Source organism: Puma concolor, chromosome B2 (genome assembly GCF_028749965.1).
Source record: "Puma concolor isolate L17-30 chromosome B2, mPumCon1.1.hap2, whole genome shotgun sequence".
NCBI classification, from domain to species: Eukaryota; Metazoa; Chordata; class Mammalia; order Carnivora; family Felidae; genus Puma; species Puma concolor.
In genome coordinates this window covers 44,148,948-44,166,554 of record NC_141671.1, presented here as the reverse complement: position 1 = coordinate 44,166,554, position 17,607 = coordinate 44,148,948, and the positions used below count along the sequence as shown (strand labels likewise).

Sequence of the window (17,607 nt, the reverse complement as noted above, 5' to 3'; positions counted from 1 at the left end):
ATAGTGAAGTCAGCCAGAAATCTGTCTGTTATTATTTAGGATGTCCAGGAAGGATTTTGCTTATTGTTCTATAATAAAGAAAAATAATGTAGCCAAATGCCTTATTGTGTTAATTTAACTTATACTGTGGTAGGTAAAATATTTTATTGAGAGTCAAACACACTTGGTTTGAGTTCTCACTCTGCTGAGGATTAAATGAGATAATCCATGTGATGTGTTGGGTGCAGTGTTGGATACAGCAAAGCATATAAGTCAGTGCCCAATAAATATTAGCTGTTTTAGCCTTAAGTTTATTGAATAACATATCTGGAAGAGATGTTGATGTTCTGGGATGCATTGTGGATAGGTGCAAAGAGTACTTGAGACTAATTCTGCAAACCTAGGTTTCGCCCTTTTCTACCATATTCTTTCTTTGTGACTCCAGTGAAGGTGTTTAACTTCTCTGAGCCTCAATTTCCTCATCTGTAAAATGGAATTTGTATTTCACCTCATTCCAGCCTTCCCACAGGATTGTTGAATACCATAGAGGAGAATTACATAGATTGTCTTACTTTACAAAGACATTTTATTTTAATTGGTTTTGCCTCAACTTTTCCACCTACTACCTCTAGTAAAGACTAATCTTAAATCTGCAAAAGTTGTTGTAAATTTTATTTGTAAAACAGCATAGAGTATAATAGGCTCTACCCGAGGTTGCTCTCTTTAACAATACTATAATTCTTGGTAATGGCGCTTTACTGATCTGGTCGCAATATATTTTCTACACTAAACAACTGCATACTACTGCTAAGGGAGGTCCACCATTTTCATGGGCATTTGATGTGTTCCATCTCCTGTGCTAAATGCTGTATCTCATTTATTTATCCAGACATGTCATTCCCCCTTACTAGGCGATACTGATGAGGTGCTCACTTTCTGGAATGGGTCTGTTGGGTTTTTTTGCATTGTATTACTGCCTCTGATAGTATCTGGCTGATAGTGAATGGATATTGAAGGCTGAATAAGGTAATGAGTACGAAGATGGCACGCTGCCTGGCATATGGTATGTAGTAGTTGCTGAAAAAAAAATAGTGTGTTCATTGAATTCGTAGGGCATACATTGGGATAATTTATGTGAGTGCACTTTATAAATGCAAAATATTATATGAATATAAATGACACAGTTTAGCCGTTTACTGCGAAACTGTGAGTCGGCATAGGCAGATATTTCACAACAAAGTTCACTATGACAAACACATTGTGGAGGTCTTGTGAGTTAATTAGGATCAACTTTTATTTGTATGTTCCTTGTGGGATAGTAGAAAGAACTCTGGACGGGAGTCAGGGGAACTCAGTTTTAGTCCCAGCTGTATCACTAAATAGTGATGTGTCCTTGGGCAGTTCAAGAAACCCCTCTGGACTTCAGTTTCCTCACCTGAAAAATGAGGGATTTGGATGAAATTAGTTTTTTTCAAACTGTAGTTCTGAACCTCAGATGTCTTTGGTCCCCCTCCCACCAACTGGTGTAGTTGTAGTTTTGTCTAATTGTTTATCCACCTGCCTAAGATTGACTTTTAAGCACAGAATTCTTGAACTTTTAAAGTTAGCAAGTCTCTAAGACAACTTAATGACAAGTCCCCTGACTATTTACTATGTGTACAACTTTTCAGTAATTTCACATTAGTTTAGCGTGTTAAAGGAGATGGGCATCGTTTACAAATGAAAAAAACCTAAGGCACTAGAATTGGAGAAGGTTAATGAACTTTTGTTAAAAAATGTATGGGTATGGATGGAATATTTCTGGTTGTGCGTCAGCTACTCTGGATCAAAGCCTGATTTTTGTTAGATTTGTGACGTTTCCCCAGTTTTTACTCTTTGCTTCCTCATTGGTAGTGGGGATGATACTTGCCTTGGAGGGTAATTGTGAAAAAATGTTAGGTAGTACAGGTGAAAGACCCTTTATAAACTCTGAAATGCGTATACAAATTCATCAGTTTTTTTTTACATGCCTACAGTAAATCTCTAATTCCCTTTTCTTTTAAAAACTGTGTTTTTAACCACATCAGATAGTTTATTGACTTGTTTATATTTAAAATAGACTCCTCATAAGGTTAAATATTTCTAGAACGTGAATCTAGAGTGGGAGAGAATCCTGATGTTTAAGAGAGACCTTTCTTGACATTCTTGTCAATTACACTTACTATTGACAGTATAGTTGACTAAAAATTTTTGCCCTTATCTGAAAAGTTAACTATTAAGTCACTCAAGTATATGATACTTTATGTAAAAACAACAGTGTTTTAATATGGGAAAAGTAAGCTTGCCGTTTTGTCAGGGGTTGAATGTTAGATATTTTAGGATGATCTGACGGGCACATTGGCAGTGCACTTTAAGAACCGTATTTCCAAAGAATAAAGATTTTTTTTTTTTTTGAAACTCAGTATTTCCCTAAGAGAGTACTGGATGTGAAAGCACTTGAAATAGAAACCTGCATTAATACGAAACTAAAGAAGAAAAACATAATAATACAGCTTCACAGGTCTCTGAGCAGTCTGACTGTGCTCCTAAAAAAAAGTAACTGCTCATGTAGCCAACTAGGATATGTAAATGGACAGTTTATATCTGCCTATCAGGAATTTTCGTGGTTCACAGATGTTTTGATATTCTTTTCAATTCAAATAGATTTTTTGAATACCCGTTATGTGGTAGCCACTGTCTTCTTTATAACACTTCTCTGAGACCGGCAGAAATTATTCTTCACAGATGGAGAAGCTGAACTTGAGAGATGATTGGTCCTTATTATCAGAACCTACAGTATTGAGTAATTACCCTTAGCAGAACCCCGTGACCATGAATTATATCAGTTTTCTGTCTTACAACATCTGTCACACAACTTCTGCAGGATTTCATCTCCCCTTGAATGTCTGATAGTTGTCTCAGACTTACTATGGCATAAACTGAACTCCTGGTTTCTTTGTTTTCCCTTTTTCAGTTTTCCTGATCTCAGTAAATGGCACACCATCCAACCAGTTGCTCAGGCCCCAAGCTTCGGAGTAAACTTCAGAGTCCTCCTTGACTGTTCTTTCATACTCCGTGTCTAATCCATCGGCAATAAGCTCTGTCTTCAAAATATATTCCAGAAGGCTGACCACTTCTCACCCTCTCCTTGTACCACTAATTCAGGCCGCCGTCCTCTTTTGCCTATACAACTTCAATAACTTTCTGACTGGTCTTCTCACTTGTACCTTTGCTTCTTTGCAGTATAACGTCATGGCAGCCAGTTACCTTTTTAAAACCTAAAACATTTCAAGTCACTTCCCTTTTCACAGTTCTGTATTAGCTTCACATCATATTCAACTAAAATTTAACCTCCATGGCCTAGAGGGCTTTATATCACCTGGCCACTTGCTAACTGTCAGGCCTTATTTTCTACTGCATATCCCCTCTGTTCCCTTCCCTTGAGCCACACTGGCTTCCAGATCTTGGTACTTTGCTGTTCTTTTTGCCTGGAAGTTCTCCAGAGCTCCATCCCGGGCTTTGTTCAGATCTTATATTAAATGTCACCTCCTGGTTGAAAACAGCTTGTTTAATTTGTTTTCATAGCCTTTGTCATGACTTCACATTATATTTATATGCTTGTCTCCTGCATTATAAGATATTTCTTTTGTCTAGCTTAGGCACTATCCTATCCCTAGCTCTTAACAACGGTGTTTGGCTGGCAGTCAGTGTCCAGTAAATAGGTATGAATGGATACACCAAAGCACAGGTCGTGCATCAGCTTTAAAGAAGAAAGTGCCTTGATTGTAAGAGGAGGGAATCAGGAGAAGATACAGGGGCTTTGGTTGAGGAGAGAGGAGGAAGTAAGTAAGAGCTTTTCATTTCTCTATGAAGGAGGAGGGGCAGTCATCTGCCAATAGTTGGGGAAGTTTATTAATAAACTAATGTGCACTGAAGTATTTAAGGTTAAACAAAAGAATTCGTGAATGAAAACATTAAATGTCAGGGAAAGGAGACTTCCTGAAGATCATTGAGTCTGGGAAGTCTTGGAGACCTTGGGCTTCAGTTGGGCTTTTCTAGGCAGCTGGGATTTGGAGAGGTGGAGAGGAAACAAGAGGTACTGTAAGTAGGAAGAACTGTAGGCTAACGATTCTGAACCTGGGATGGTTTGGGAGATGCTGGACATTTGCTTTGACTGCTGTAGGGAAAGGAGGCTGCAGAGGTCCTGTGGGACTGATATTGGACAAATTTTATCCTCCAGGGGAAGGAGAGCTATTGGATGCTTTGAGTAGAGGAGTAACCACTGCTTGTTTATTTATTATGTTTATTTATTTATTTTTTGAGAGAGAGCAGGAGGGGCAGAGATGGAGAATCCTCAACAGGCTCCGTGCTATCAGGGCAGAGCCCAATGCGGGGCTTGAATCCATGAACTGTGAGATCATGACCTGAGTGGAAACCAAGGGTTGGATGCTTAACTGACTAAGCCACCTAGGCGCTTCAAGGAGTAACCAATATTTAGAATGAGTACTCTGGAGCTGTATGCAGAATTAATTAGAAAGGTGGGAGATGGGTTTAAAAGATACTCTAGTAAAGGTATTTATTAAAGCGAGATTGAAAAGGAAAGGATTGAATTAGAATTGCTTTATTAAGAGAAAATATGCCAGGACCAGATTGCATGGAGGTAGGCAGGAGAGGAGCTGGTGAATCAAAAATGCCTTGGAGTTTTTGAACTTAGGCAACTAAAGAGTTGCGTTGTTCGTACAGAATCAGGATGTTGGACAGGGAAGCGGGTTTGGTGGGGGAAAATGTACTGGGGAATAGTATATTACAGAGGAGAGTTTTTCTGTCTATGAATATGAAGTCTTTGGTAATTATATTAAGATGGCGATTCTCTGCTTAGAGCTGGTAACTTGTCATTTTGATCATTGGGTGTTGCTTATGAGTATTTGTATCTTCTTATCTATGCCAATTAGAATCAAACTGATTTTGGTTAGGAAGTACTTACTCCTGTTCTAATAGTTTTTAAGAAAAATTATTGCTCGTTGAATGAATGGGAAGGAAGAGTATTTACTATCATACATTGCTCTTTATGGTGCTTCATGGTTTTCAGAGTACTTTTCACTTCTGCACTTACAGTAATCCACTGGCATATGGGTAGTTTAGATGTGCTGTTCACTTTTTTTTTTTTTTTAGTGTGGCTAAATATGCTTTATTTTCAGATTTTTACAAGTGTTAAATCTCAGGACAGTTTCCCCATAATAATTGACAGGTCTTAGTTCCTACTTTTGTCCCATAGTATCTTCTGCCTTATCTCCAACATCATTCCACTGAATATATCTGATCGATGAACTTCAGTAGGCTCTAAGCTACTCAGTGGCGGAGACATGTCTTTTTTATCTTTGTATTTGTTATACTGTTCAGTAGTTTGTTCATTCACCCAGCATTTACTGAGCATCAGCAGTGTTAGGCAGTACTTTAGGCACCAAAGTTACAGAAAAATCAGTGTCCCTATCATTACGCAGGTAGCAGTTTGATGACAAGGAAATAGTTACACTGTAGTATGAGAAGTGCTATGATTGATGCATCTTATCTCAGGTTCTGAACTCATTTAATATGTAGTAAGTGAATACAAATGATTTTTAGTTATGAAAATACAATCATCAGTTTCAGGAGAATTGTTGATTTCCAGACAGTTACACATGAATCATCTATTCTTTGGATTATTCATGAGATGTTTTACCTGGTAATTGTATGGACACTTGAGCTTTATATCTTCTGAAGTCCACTTATTTAAATATATTGGAATTACCATTGTGTTATCCCAAATACTAGGTATAAAAGTTTTAAAATTGTGTATAATTAAATTATTTTATTTTTTACATTTTCAGTGATTGATCACTTTGGTAATTATTTTTCACAGCGAGAGAAATTTATGCCATGATGTAACTTGAGTTTTTTTGTTTTGTTTTGTTTTTAAACAACAAAACTAAAATGCAGTGTATAATAGTGGTAGCTTAACCTTAATTGCTTCCTGCCTTTGGAGTTCTATGAAAATGAGAATGTTCTGACTGTAACAGTTTTCTATTAATTTATGTATGTGGGATGTTCAGGTTATGCATGGTTGGAATTGAAACTGTTCATACTCAGAATCAGTACATAGGTCTGCTGAATTAATTTTCCTCAGCAGTGATGTAATAGAAGAAATGATAAAACATTCCACTTTTAATAAATGGGTAGACTGATGGATTTCACAACACAGATATTTATGTTGTTTTGGTGTGCTATAACTAGTGATAAAGTTTCCAACTCTTTGAGGTATTTTAAGCCAAAGATGTCTCATGGTATTTCTTCTTTGGTCATTTAGCAACAAAAATATGAGCTGTAATTAGAAACCCAGTAGCATGTTCATTACTTTTTTGTTTAATTCACATTTGTAATGTATAACTTGACTACAGTTAACACATTTTTTTTCATTATGGTATTTTCTGAGGAAAAGGGTATATCCTCAAGCTCCATTGTTTTAAAATAAAAGATGTCAGTTTTTCTACTCTGGAACAAGATTTTACAGGTGTGATATGGTATCGACTATTGACTTAATGATTGGGTTTAAATATGTATTAATCAGAGATGAACTTAGTCCTCGGGTTCACATTTAAACTGTGGCATGTTGAAATAATCTAGATCTCCATCTGCACATCTGAATTCATTTTGTAAAATATGGCAAACAGCTGCATTTCAATCGAAAGCTAAAACGACTGCAGGACATTAACCCATTGAGAAGATTACAGTAGGTTTTCAGTTCCATGTTAACTGTATTTATTAGAGAAAATTGACTTGAGTGCTTCTGCTTTTAACTGACTTTTTTTTTTTTTAATGTCTAGGAGAAAGGAAATAAAGCATTGGGATGATAGGACTTTGACTTTGATGTGTAAAGAAGTTATGTCTAAAGTTAATTATCTAAAATCAAACAAAATTTGGGTATGGGAAATAATTATTTTAAAGATTCTAATGAGCTATCAGCTCATCATGTCAGAAAAATGTTATTCACCTGCTTGATGTAAAAATTAAATAACTGACTGTGGAAGGATGATCGTGGTTATAATAAACTAGGATTGGGACCTTTTACCTCTTACCGATAAATACTCTTGATGTGAAACATTTGCAGTAGGGGGACAACTGAAGAAAGCTGTTTTAATAGGAATTTACTTTCTGAAATGTCTCCTCTTCAGAGAGAGTGAAAGTGGGGTGACTAAAGGGGCAGGCTGCTCCAGCAACGTCAACAGGACATTTGGCCACAGGATAATCCCACAGACTGACATGTCTTCAAATCTGACATGAGTCAACTTAAATCCTGTTTTTGGAGGCTGGGGTTAATACACAGTCCTTGAGTTTAACGTTTTCTCCATGATAGCATATCTTTGCCAGTATTCTCTTGGGTGAGGGAAACATTTTCTGAGGTTCTTGGGAGAGCCAGGTTCCTTGTCCTTGTTTTTTTTTTTTGTTTTTTTTTTTTGTTTTAAATCACTGCTCTGATTCTGTAGGACCGTTCCTAGAAGTAGTTGGGTTCCTGTCTATTTTCCCCCAATCTTGGATTTGGTGATGTGAATTGTTTTTTGCTTTTTTTTTTAAAACCCGAGTTCTAATCGTGATGCTTCTTATCCTATATTTTTGTAGTAAAAAGGACTTACTTTAAAAATCTTTGTGGAAAAGAAATCAGGCTTAACACAAGTTTATGGTCTTTAATAGCATCAGCTTTTTTATGTGCTTTAGAATTTTGGTTTTCAGGCTCAGTTTGAGTGAAACTTTTTCCCTTGTTTTTCTTTGCTCTTGCATTTGGCCTGGCCCTAAGGGCCCTCTAACTAGACCATGACTTCTGTTGGCAGATAGTTGGCTTTGCCACAGAAGGATATTGTGACACTCAGATCTAGCTAACCAGTTAGCCTGCTGTTTATCTTAGTCCTCTGTCCTGTTGACTTCTGAAAAGCTTCTTCTTTTCTTTTTTAAAGTTTATTTATTTTGCATGCGCGCGTGCATGCATGCAAGGGGGCGAGGCAGAGAGAGAGGCACAGAATCCCAAGCAGGCTTGGAGCTGCCGGCACAGAGCCTGGTGTGGGCGTTGATCCCATGAACCATGAGATCATGACCTGAACCCAAAATCAAGATTCAGACACCAAACCAACTGAGCCACCCGGGTGCCCCAGTACTACTTTCTTTTATCATATGTTCAAATCTGCAAATTATTTTTATTGTAAGGAAATTATATTGCAACGTTTATGTGGACATACAAAATAATAGCTAACATTTATTGAGCACTTACCGAGTAATAGTTGAGGCTTTTATCTACTTTTATTGTGATGTTATTTTCACTAATTCTTGTTTATAGGACTGCCACATGCATTAAATAAAACAGCATATATTAGGTTTGGCATCTACTTTTCCTATTATGCATCGGCTAAATTTTATTGGGGGAAAAGTCACATTTTAAATTGATGAGTTAGTTAACCATAAGATAAAATATCACACTACTTACTTCTGATGTGCTGATTGACTTTATTTTTATTATTTATATTTTAGGGTTTGGTTCAAATGGGGGTTAGGTTATGCATTGGTTTTCTAATTTTGTGTTTTGCAGCTGTGCAGTTCTTTGTATTAACGCTCACTTGGAACCCGAGTACATGAATAGAAAAATCAGAGTTGTTCTGTTGTTCTGGATGGAACTGGGAGGGTGTGCTTAGAGACCCCTTGGGAGCTCCCTGAAATATTGCCAGTGAACCTTAGGGATCCCTGGAACGTATTTGGAAACCATGGAGTTCTGTTATTTTAATGACTCTTTTTCTTCCATTATTTATTGTAAAATTTGTACTAAAACGTTTATCACTTAAGTCGGTAATTTTTGATATCATATTCGACTAAGCAGTTTTTCCTTTTTGCTATTTCATTTAATAAAGAATATTAATAGGAACAAATCAGATTTATGTAAAAATTAGAAATTTAAAATTTTCTATACTTTTGAAGTAATTTATAATTGCTTCCACTCTCCATGCATTTGTTTATAGTTAAATACATTTTGTAAGCCTTATTTCTTTTTTATTTAGATGAATAATACTGCAGCCAGCCCAATGTCTACTGCCACTTCAAGTAGTGGAAGAAGTGCGGGGAAGTCGGTAAGCTTTGCAGCAGAATTACAGAGTATGATGTGAGTATGTCTCTGCATCACACTTCTTACTATTTCAAGTGTATTCATTTGATAAAAGACGATAGAAATAACAAAATTTCTAAAAGTTAACTTTGAAATGTGTACTTAATGAAGTAAAAATGGAATAGTCTCTTCATAGTTTAAATAGCCGTATGTAGAAGGGGCAAAATAGGGTAATAATGCTCCAGTAGTGCTGTATTTGAAAAATAAGTACTGGTTCATCTTTATAAAAGAATGAACAGTCACATAAGTCTGTTTGCTCTCGTTATGATTCTCTGCTCAAATCTGTGTTATGGATTGTTTATTACTATTTTAGTTTTAGATTTAGAGGACTTTGAGGTTGATTATATTCTTGGATAGTTGAAATGTTTTCACAGAGAGGTTCTCTGTTTTTCTCAAGTATCATAATAATTCCATGAGCCTAATTTAAATTACTTTTTAGTTTTGATAATATTTGAAATCACTGTATTGCTGAATGTTGAGAAAAAACATAGAACACCTAAAAAACACGTGTGTTCTTTTTGAGAAATTGCACAATCATTCTTTCCTTAAGACTCTTTTTAGCTTAATTTCTTGTTTCTTGCATTGAGTGACATGGCAAATCTTGATTTGAGGGGAGGTAGCATATTTATTAGAAATGTCTGCTGCCATATATTCGTTTTAGTTTATTCTTAGTTCAGGAGACAATTACTCGCATAAGTGGGACAACACATTAGAACTCTTCTTTTCCTGTAGATACATTATTTGTGACATACTGGGCAATTTGAAAAGAATGTTTCTGTGGAAGGTTTAAGTATCTTCCTCTTGTGGGGGTATATTGGTAGCCTTCATAGAGGGTTAACGCTATTGTGTGACGATTATTGTTCAGATACGTAGGCTGTTCATATGCTCGATAAACATAACTAGACAGCACTGAGAACGTTTAGGTCATAGGTTCTCAAACCTTCTGGTGTGAGGTTCCTTTTACACTCTTAGTTGTTGAAGACCTTAAGCAGCATTTGTTTATGTGGGTTTTAATCCGTTAATATTTATTGCCCAGAGTTTAAAACTGAGGAATAAAAAATTAGTAATTTACTTGCAAAATAGTATACCTATTACATGTTAACATAAATAGCATATCCCCTATGAAAATGATTATATTCTTAAACCAGAAATTGATAACATATTTTGTTAGATAAGATGAGAATAAACTTAGTATATTAATTTAAGGGTTGTATGAGGTGAACCTGGGTTTCAAATTATGGAAAATGTTAAGGGTTTTATGCTGGTATAATTTTTATATGATAAGCATTTTCATTTTAGTTTTGTAGATTTACATTAAGAATGTTTTATATTGCATTCTGTTAATTATGTTTCAGAATATCAAATGTGCTTTAGAAGGTTTACAGTAAAGTGAAGAAATTCATTTTCTTGTAGACCTGGTTCATTGATTTACTTTGTGTTTTTAAAAGCTTTTTAATTTCAAACTCATAAGAGAGTAGGATAATGAACTCCATGCATCCATCATCCAATTTTAACAATAATTGTGTTTTGCTAGTCCTACTTAACCTTTCTCCCTACTGTCTACTTTTCATTCGTACAGTATTTCAAAGCAATTCCCAGACATCATATTTTAAAGTTGGCGGTATTTATTAAAACAATATATTTGTTGTAAATAAAAAATAAGATCTGTAGCATAGGTCAGCACACTATGGTCATGGGCCCATGGACTGGCTGCCTGCTTTTGAAAAGAAGATTTTATTGGACCACATCGATACTCATTTGCTATCTGTCACTGCTTTCATGCTATATGACAGAGTATTTGTGACAGAGACCATGTGGCCTGTAAAGCTGAAAATATTTACTGTATGGCTCTTTACAGAAAAGGTTTACCTGGTCTATAGAAACAGCTCTCTGTAAGAAAGCTGTATTTCCTTTTGTCATTTATACTTAGGAGAGGTTCTTCTTAGTGCATTTGATAGACTGCAGGTCACTTAAGAAAACAGAAAAAAATAAAAGCTAAATTCAGCACTTTCTTATTAAATACTTTTGCAAACATCTTCTCAACTAATGTGCTTAAGCTGGATTCAGAATGCAAAAGTTATTGTTGGCTACAGCTTTGGAAGAAATGTACATTTTCCTTCTATTTCAGACCTCTTAGAGAGACCATTCCTAATAGTTACATTCATCATTTATAGTCTGAAGTTATTTTTTTCCCCTTATGAATTGCTTCATAGAACACAAAAAAAGGGCCCAAATTGGGGGAAACTTTTCAAATTTACCAATGTTTTTTATTGGTGTAAGGTTTTTAGGCTTTTGATTATATAAGAATAAGTATACGTTTATTGTTGCTTATTTCACATGTGAAGTCCAGCCCTAAGTATTCATGTTTATTTTGTGTTATAGGAATTTCATTCTGTGAATCCTTACCCGCTTGTGTCCCCCCAACCCCCGCCAGTTCTGTTCAGCCTGTTTGTATTGTATTGCTGTTTTTTATTTATTTTTTAAAAATGTTTATTTGTTTTTGTGAGAGAGAGCGAGTGAGCAGGGGAGGTGAAGGGAGAGTGGGAGACAGAATCTGAAGCAGGCCCCAGGCTCTAAGCTGTTAGCACAGAGCCTGACGTGGGGCTTGAACCCACGGACAGTGAGATCATGTCCTGAGCCAAAGTCAGACGCTTAACTGACTGAGCCACCCAGGTGCCCCTGTATTGCTGTTTTTTAATCTTCTTCTGTCATTTCACCACTAATGAGCTGTTTTTCTCTTGGCTCCCTGCCCTCTAAATAAGCACCAGTATTGTGGTATCATTTCCAGGGGATAGTTGCACTGTGAAAGGTGTCTAATTGTGAAACACAAATGACATTGTCCTGATCAAATACAGAACTGGCAGCTGGTCTGTACTGTTAGCGCCTTGAGAGAATTGACCATATTTTAAGTTTGTGTTGTAAATTCTACCAGTGAAGTATTCTTTAGGAAGTGTTCTACAGATTTTAAACTAAAGGACGAGCCATCAAAGAGTTGGTGGGTTGGGGATGACAAGCAGCTTTCCCTTACCGAGTGCATGTAACTAACTCAGCACATTTGCTGTATGTTTCTTATCACAGCTCTTTGAGTAATGTGTGCTGGGAGGGCCCAAGAGGCTTTTCATTTTTAAGTTACTGAACTCAAGTAGCCTGTAAATTACAAAGTGAAATCTTTTCTTTTTTTTTAAGAATTTTTTTTTCAACGTTTTTTATTTATTTTTGGGACAGAGAGAGACAGAGCATGAACGGGGGAGGGGCAGAGAGAGAGGGAGACACAGAATTGGAAACAGGCTCCGAGCCATCAGCCCAGAGCCCGACGCGGGGCTCGAACTCACGGACCGCGAGATCGTGACCTGGCTGAAGTCGGACGCTTAACCGACTGCGCCACCCAGGCGCCCCAAAAGTGAAATCTTTTCAATCCACATTGCAGGTATTTTAACAAACTTCTTAAGAATTTTGATTAAGAGCACTTCAAGGAGTTTTCATTGGATATTTTCTTTATTTTACTCATTTATATATTTCTTGCCTTGTTATATTGTACTTTGTCAGGTTTTTGACCTGGTGATGATGCCAGGTTTCACTGCTTGGTAGCATTTAGTGATTCTCATGCAACTAAATTAAAAAAAATAATGGTTTTGTGTTTACACGTTACTTACATTTTATAAGAATTCTTCCAAATGAAAGTTTCATCCATATTTAAAGTTCACAGATTGAAGAGAAATTTTTTTATTCAGGAGTGTTTTTTTATATATAATAAAATTCACTCTCTTAACTGTACAGTTGTGCAAGTTTTGCATTTTTAAAAACCAACATTTATTGGCCTCCTATCTGGTGGTACCTAAATGCCTTCAGAATAGTGCAGCAATAGAGAAGGGTTGTGGAGACACGTGACTGTCATGTGATAGGATGTGAGCAATTAATTTCATGGTAGTACAGGGGAGGGAGTGATGAACTTCTGAGGGTAAGCTTCCCGAAGTCTGTGCTTCTGACTGCTTCCTGGAGTGTCCTTTAAGTATTCTGTGAACATCTCAAACTTAGTATGTCCCAAACTGCACTAGTACAGTAAGATTTGCTTCTTTTCCTGGGAATTTTTGGGGTATGTAGCAAAATCTGTTTATTCATTGCTGCATTAGACTAGGGCAGAGTTGTCTATGTAAAATGGTATCTTTTGGCTATTATTTAACATTATAAGTTTTGAGCTGTGAGAGAATTCTGTTCCCAGTTCTATCCTCATGCTAATCTGTCTTTAAAGAGACCTGATATGTAAACATAGGAATTAGTAATAGATGTTCATTAAACTCACACAGGGTTGCTTCAAATACTGAGTTTCCCTACTGTGTTTAAGTTTTTTAGGAAATTGGAGAAAAATTCTTAAAGGTAAACAGTGCTGACATTTATTACACCTTCAGGGATGCTTAATAATACTGATGATCATAGTGAATGCTTGTGTAGAGCATAATGTGTACCAGGCACTTCCTGAATGCTTCCATATACCATTTCGTTTCTTTCTTTCATTTTTTTTTTAAATGTTTATTTTTGAGAGAGAGAGACAACATGCGAGCAGGGCAGGGACAGAGAGAGAGGGAGACACAGATCTGAAGCAGGCTCCAGGCCCTGAGCCGTCAGCACAAAGCCCAGCGCGGAGCTGGAACTCACGAACTGCGAGATCATGACCTGAGCCGAAATCGGTCACTTAACCGACTGGGCCACCCAGGCCCACCCCTCCATCCCCCCCCCCCCCATTTAATTTAATCTTCACACAGCCCCATGAGGTGAATACTGTTACTCCCCTCTCACAGATTAGAGGAGGAAATGGAGACACAAAAGTTAGTAACTTGCAAAAAATTGCCATTATAATAAGTGGCAAAACCTGGTGTTTAAGCCTGGGAGTGTAACTCCATCAGAGTCTGTGCTTTGATGTATTATGCTAAACTACATTTCAGTCAATAGAACTTTGATTCTGATGTATGAAATTTAGTTTACAAATGAATGTTTATTAATTTATGTGTGAGTAGTGTACTGTAATGAAGTAATGACAAAGCTGAATTATTAGTATTAATTAGTGTTATTAGTAATGAGGTCTAATTTTTATAAGAAGTATTGGAATGTTATTTTCATATACTCATAGTATTTATTTCAGTTTCCTATACCTGACCACCAAATCGCTTTAAGCAAGGCCATGTCAGTAACGAAGAGGAAGTATAATTTTTCATTGAAATTGTATATTTATTACTTACATGCTCCTTATCGGATGCTCCTGTTTGTGATATGTCATAATTTTGGATATGGCTACGTGGTTGAATATTTAATGTAATATTTAACATAATGTGAATATTTAAATGTACCTTTTATATTTTATCACTATTAACTAATACTTTAATTCCTGATTCCTGGTAATTTAAATTACACTGAAATACGTGGATGAACTTATCCTTTTACTTTTTGTGGAATGCATCTATTTGGAATGTTTTAATATATACATTGGTTTATAGATACAACAATAATGAGGATTTTCAAATTATTTGAAATGAGTCACAATCTTTCCTTTTGAAAGTGAGAGAATGCTAAAGCCGATCGAGAACGCAAAAGCGCTGTGTAACTGAAAGTTGGTTATACTTATTTTCCTTTCAGAAATAAAAATAAGGAAATGTTTAAGTTGCTACATCCAATTGAGTGAAGTCCTTGCATTGAACAAGTGTGTCGTCTTATAAATGGGACAAAATACAGTTTTGAATTTGTGCTGAAATACCTCTATCCGTTATCTCATGAAAAGAAAGTTAGTAGGCCTGAGTTGAGGATAGTATGTGTGTCTCTAATTAGGGAGAAAAACGTGTTGCTCAGTCTTAGAAACGAATCCTTAAAATTCAGAGAAACAGTCATTTTGGTAATTTTATATTGAATATTCTTAGTAAGGTAGGGAAAAATAGGTAAAAATTCATAGATTCGTCATTCTAAAATTGCAGTGTAGTTGCAAATTACGAGACTGGAGAATGGGAATACTGGTTCTGAGCTAGTTTGATGGTGAACCAGGACCTAGCAGATACACAGTTGTGTATAGACTTCACTTGTCTTTAGTGTGAGCATTCATGCATTCCACTGTGTTCCTAAGCACTTGCCTAGACTCTGAGCGTGTCATATGCATATATATATATATATATATATATTTTTTTTTTTTTTTTTTTTTAAATGCTTATTTACTTATTTTGAGGGAGAGAGAGCTCGAGCAGGGGAGAGGCAAAGAGAGGGAGAATCCCAAGCAGGCTCCATGCTGTCAGTGTAGAGCCTGACCCAGGGCTCCATCCGATGAACCATGAGATCATGACGAGCTGAAATCTAGTCAGACACCTAACTGACACTGCCACCCTGGTGCCCCCCCCCCCTTTTTTAATGTTTATTTATTTTGAGAGACAGAGCACGTGCGAGCTGGGGAGAGGTAGAGACAGAGAAAGAGGGGGAGAGGGAGAGCATCTAGCATATGATTTATTTACACTATTCTTTCTAAAACCTGAAAAGCTTCCAAATTTAAAGTACATTTCTCAGATAAGGGATTGTGGACTTGCATCTACTTCATAGGGTTTATTTGAAGATGAAATGAGATACTGAGTCAAAGCGCATAGTTCTTTTTTTTTTTTTTAATTTTTTTTTTCAACGTTTATTTATTTTTGGGACAGAGAGAGACAGAGCATGAACGGGGGAGGGGCAGAGAGAGAGGGAGACACAGAATCGGAAACAGGCTCCAGGCTCTGAGCCATCAGCCCAGAGCCTGACGCGGGGCTCGAACTCACGCACCGCGAGATCGTGACCTGGCTGAAGTCGGACGCTCAACCGACTGCGCCACCCAGGTGCCCCTAAAGCGCATAGTTCTTGTTCCTGGCACATAGTACATACTCTCCTGTTAGTTGTTGCCATCATCTTATAAAAAATGTTATCAGCTGGGGCGTCTGGGTGGCTTAGTTGGTTGGGTGTCTGGCTTCGGCTCAGGTCATGAGCTCGAGGTTAGTGGGTTCAAACCCCATGTCGGGCTCTGTGCTGACAGCAGAGAGCCTGGAGCCTGCTTTGTTTTCTGTGTCTCCCTCTCTCTCTGCCCCTCCCCTGCTTGCATTTGGTCTCTGTCTCTCTCTCAAAAATAAACAAACATTAAAAAAACTTAAAAAAAGGGGCGGGCGCCTGGGTGGCTCAGTGGGTTAAGCGGCCGACTTCGCTCAGGTCATGATCTCAGGTTTGTGAGTTCGTGCTCCGCGTCAGGCTCTGTGCTGACAGCTCAGAGCCTGGAGCCTGCTTTAGATTCTGTGTCTCCCGCTTTCTCTGCTCCTCCCTGCTCATACTGTGTCTCAAAAATAAACACTAAAAAAACTTAAAAAAAACTCAAAAAAAAAAAAGGATCATCAACATATGATTAGGAAACTTATAAAAATGTAAGTGTAGGGGCAGATGTTTGCAGTTTTATGGGAATAATTTTTATAATCATAGAGAAAAATGATTTGTCTACATTATAGCCTGTTGTCCAGTAGAACTGTCTGCGGTGATGGAAATTTCTATTTCTGTGCTCTCCAATATGATAGCCACTAAACACATGTGCCTACTGAATACATTAAATGAGTATATTTGACAACCTAAAAGAAATAAGGAAAATACAAATTATACATGGACTACTACTTTTCTGGGATGCTTGCTTATATTTTTACCGAAATTGGGAAAATACATACTACATGTTATGACTTTTTTTTTTTTTTTGATTTAATATTTACTTTTAAGTGCTGTTACCAGTTTTACTTTTTACTTCTTCCTCTTTTATTGTGGCTGTCATTGTCCCACAGTTCTTTAAAGATTTGGGGATATTAATTTTTGGTTACTTTGGCAGGTCAGATTTGACTGTGAAGTTTAATGTTACATTAATGTTCCGTTTTATAGAAAGTACAGATAATTAATACTGAAGTGTTAATTTCTTAAAAATGTTCCTTTGTGAATTTATATATTCTTTGTCTTACTGAAAATCCCACGACTATAACTGTGAACGTATTGTATTGTACTTGATTATCATGCCAATGTGCATTTATCTAGATTTGCAGAATTACTGGTAGCTGCAAAGTTAGCATTATGTTATGAAGTATTAAGTCAAGTCACTTTTTTAACATGCTGAGATTTTGAAAACTTGTTATTTTTAAATGTACCAAATTCAAAATTAATCTTTAGGAACAGTAGTGGGTAGGGGCGCCTGGCTGGTTAAGGCGGTAGAGTGTACGACTCTTGATCTGGGAGTTGTGTGTTCAAGCCCCAGGCTGGGTGTAGAGATTACTTTAAAAACAAAAACAAAAATCTTAAAAATAGTAGTGGGTAAAAATGGATTCTTTAGTACAGCAAATATATCAGAAAGTGGTTAGTAATTTTGGATAGGAAATGAAAATTTGATATCTACTATCACGTATTGATTATGT

General features: G+C 36.7%; 2 protein-coding genes across 8 annotated transcripts in view; one reads left to right on the top strand and one right to left on the bottom strand.

The window, feature by feature from the left end:
• Nucleotides 1-17,607, top strand: part of SUPT3H (SPT3 homolog, SAGA and STAGA complex component) — a 550,537-nt gene that overhangs the window by 2,950 nt on the left and 529,980 nt on the right. For all 3 annotated transcript variants that reach the window (XM_086706992.1, XM_086706991.1, XM_086706993.1), the window contains exon 2: nucleotides 9,072-9,172. In XM_086706992.1, the coding sequence (XP_086563118.1) occupies nucleotides 9,072-9,172 (101 nt within the window). The remainder of the gene's footprint in view (nucleotides 1-9,071; nucleotides 9,173-17,607) is intronic.
• The window catches only part of RUNX2 (RUNX family transcription factor 2), a 329,260-nt gene that overhangs the window by 276,339 nt on the left and 35,314 nt on the right, over nucleotides 1-17,607 (bottom strand). The gene's annotated exons all lie outside the window — the stretch shown is intronic.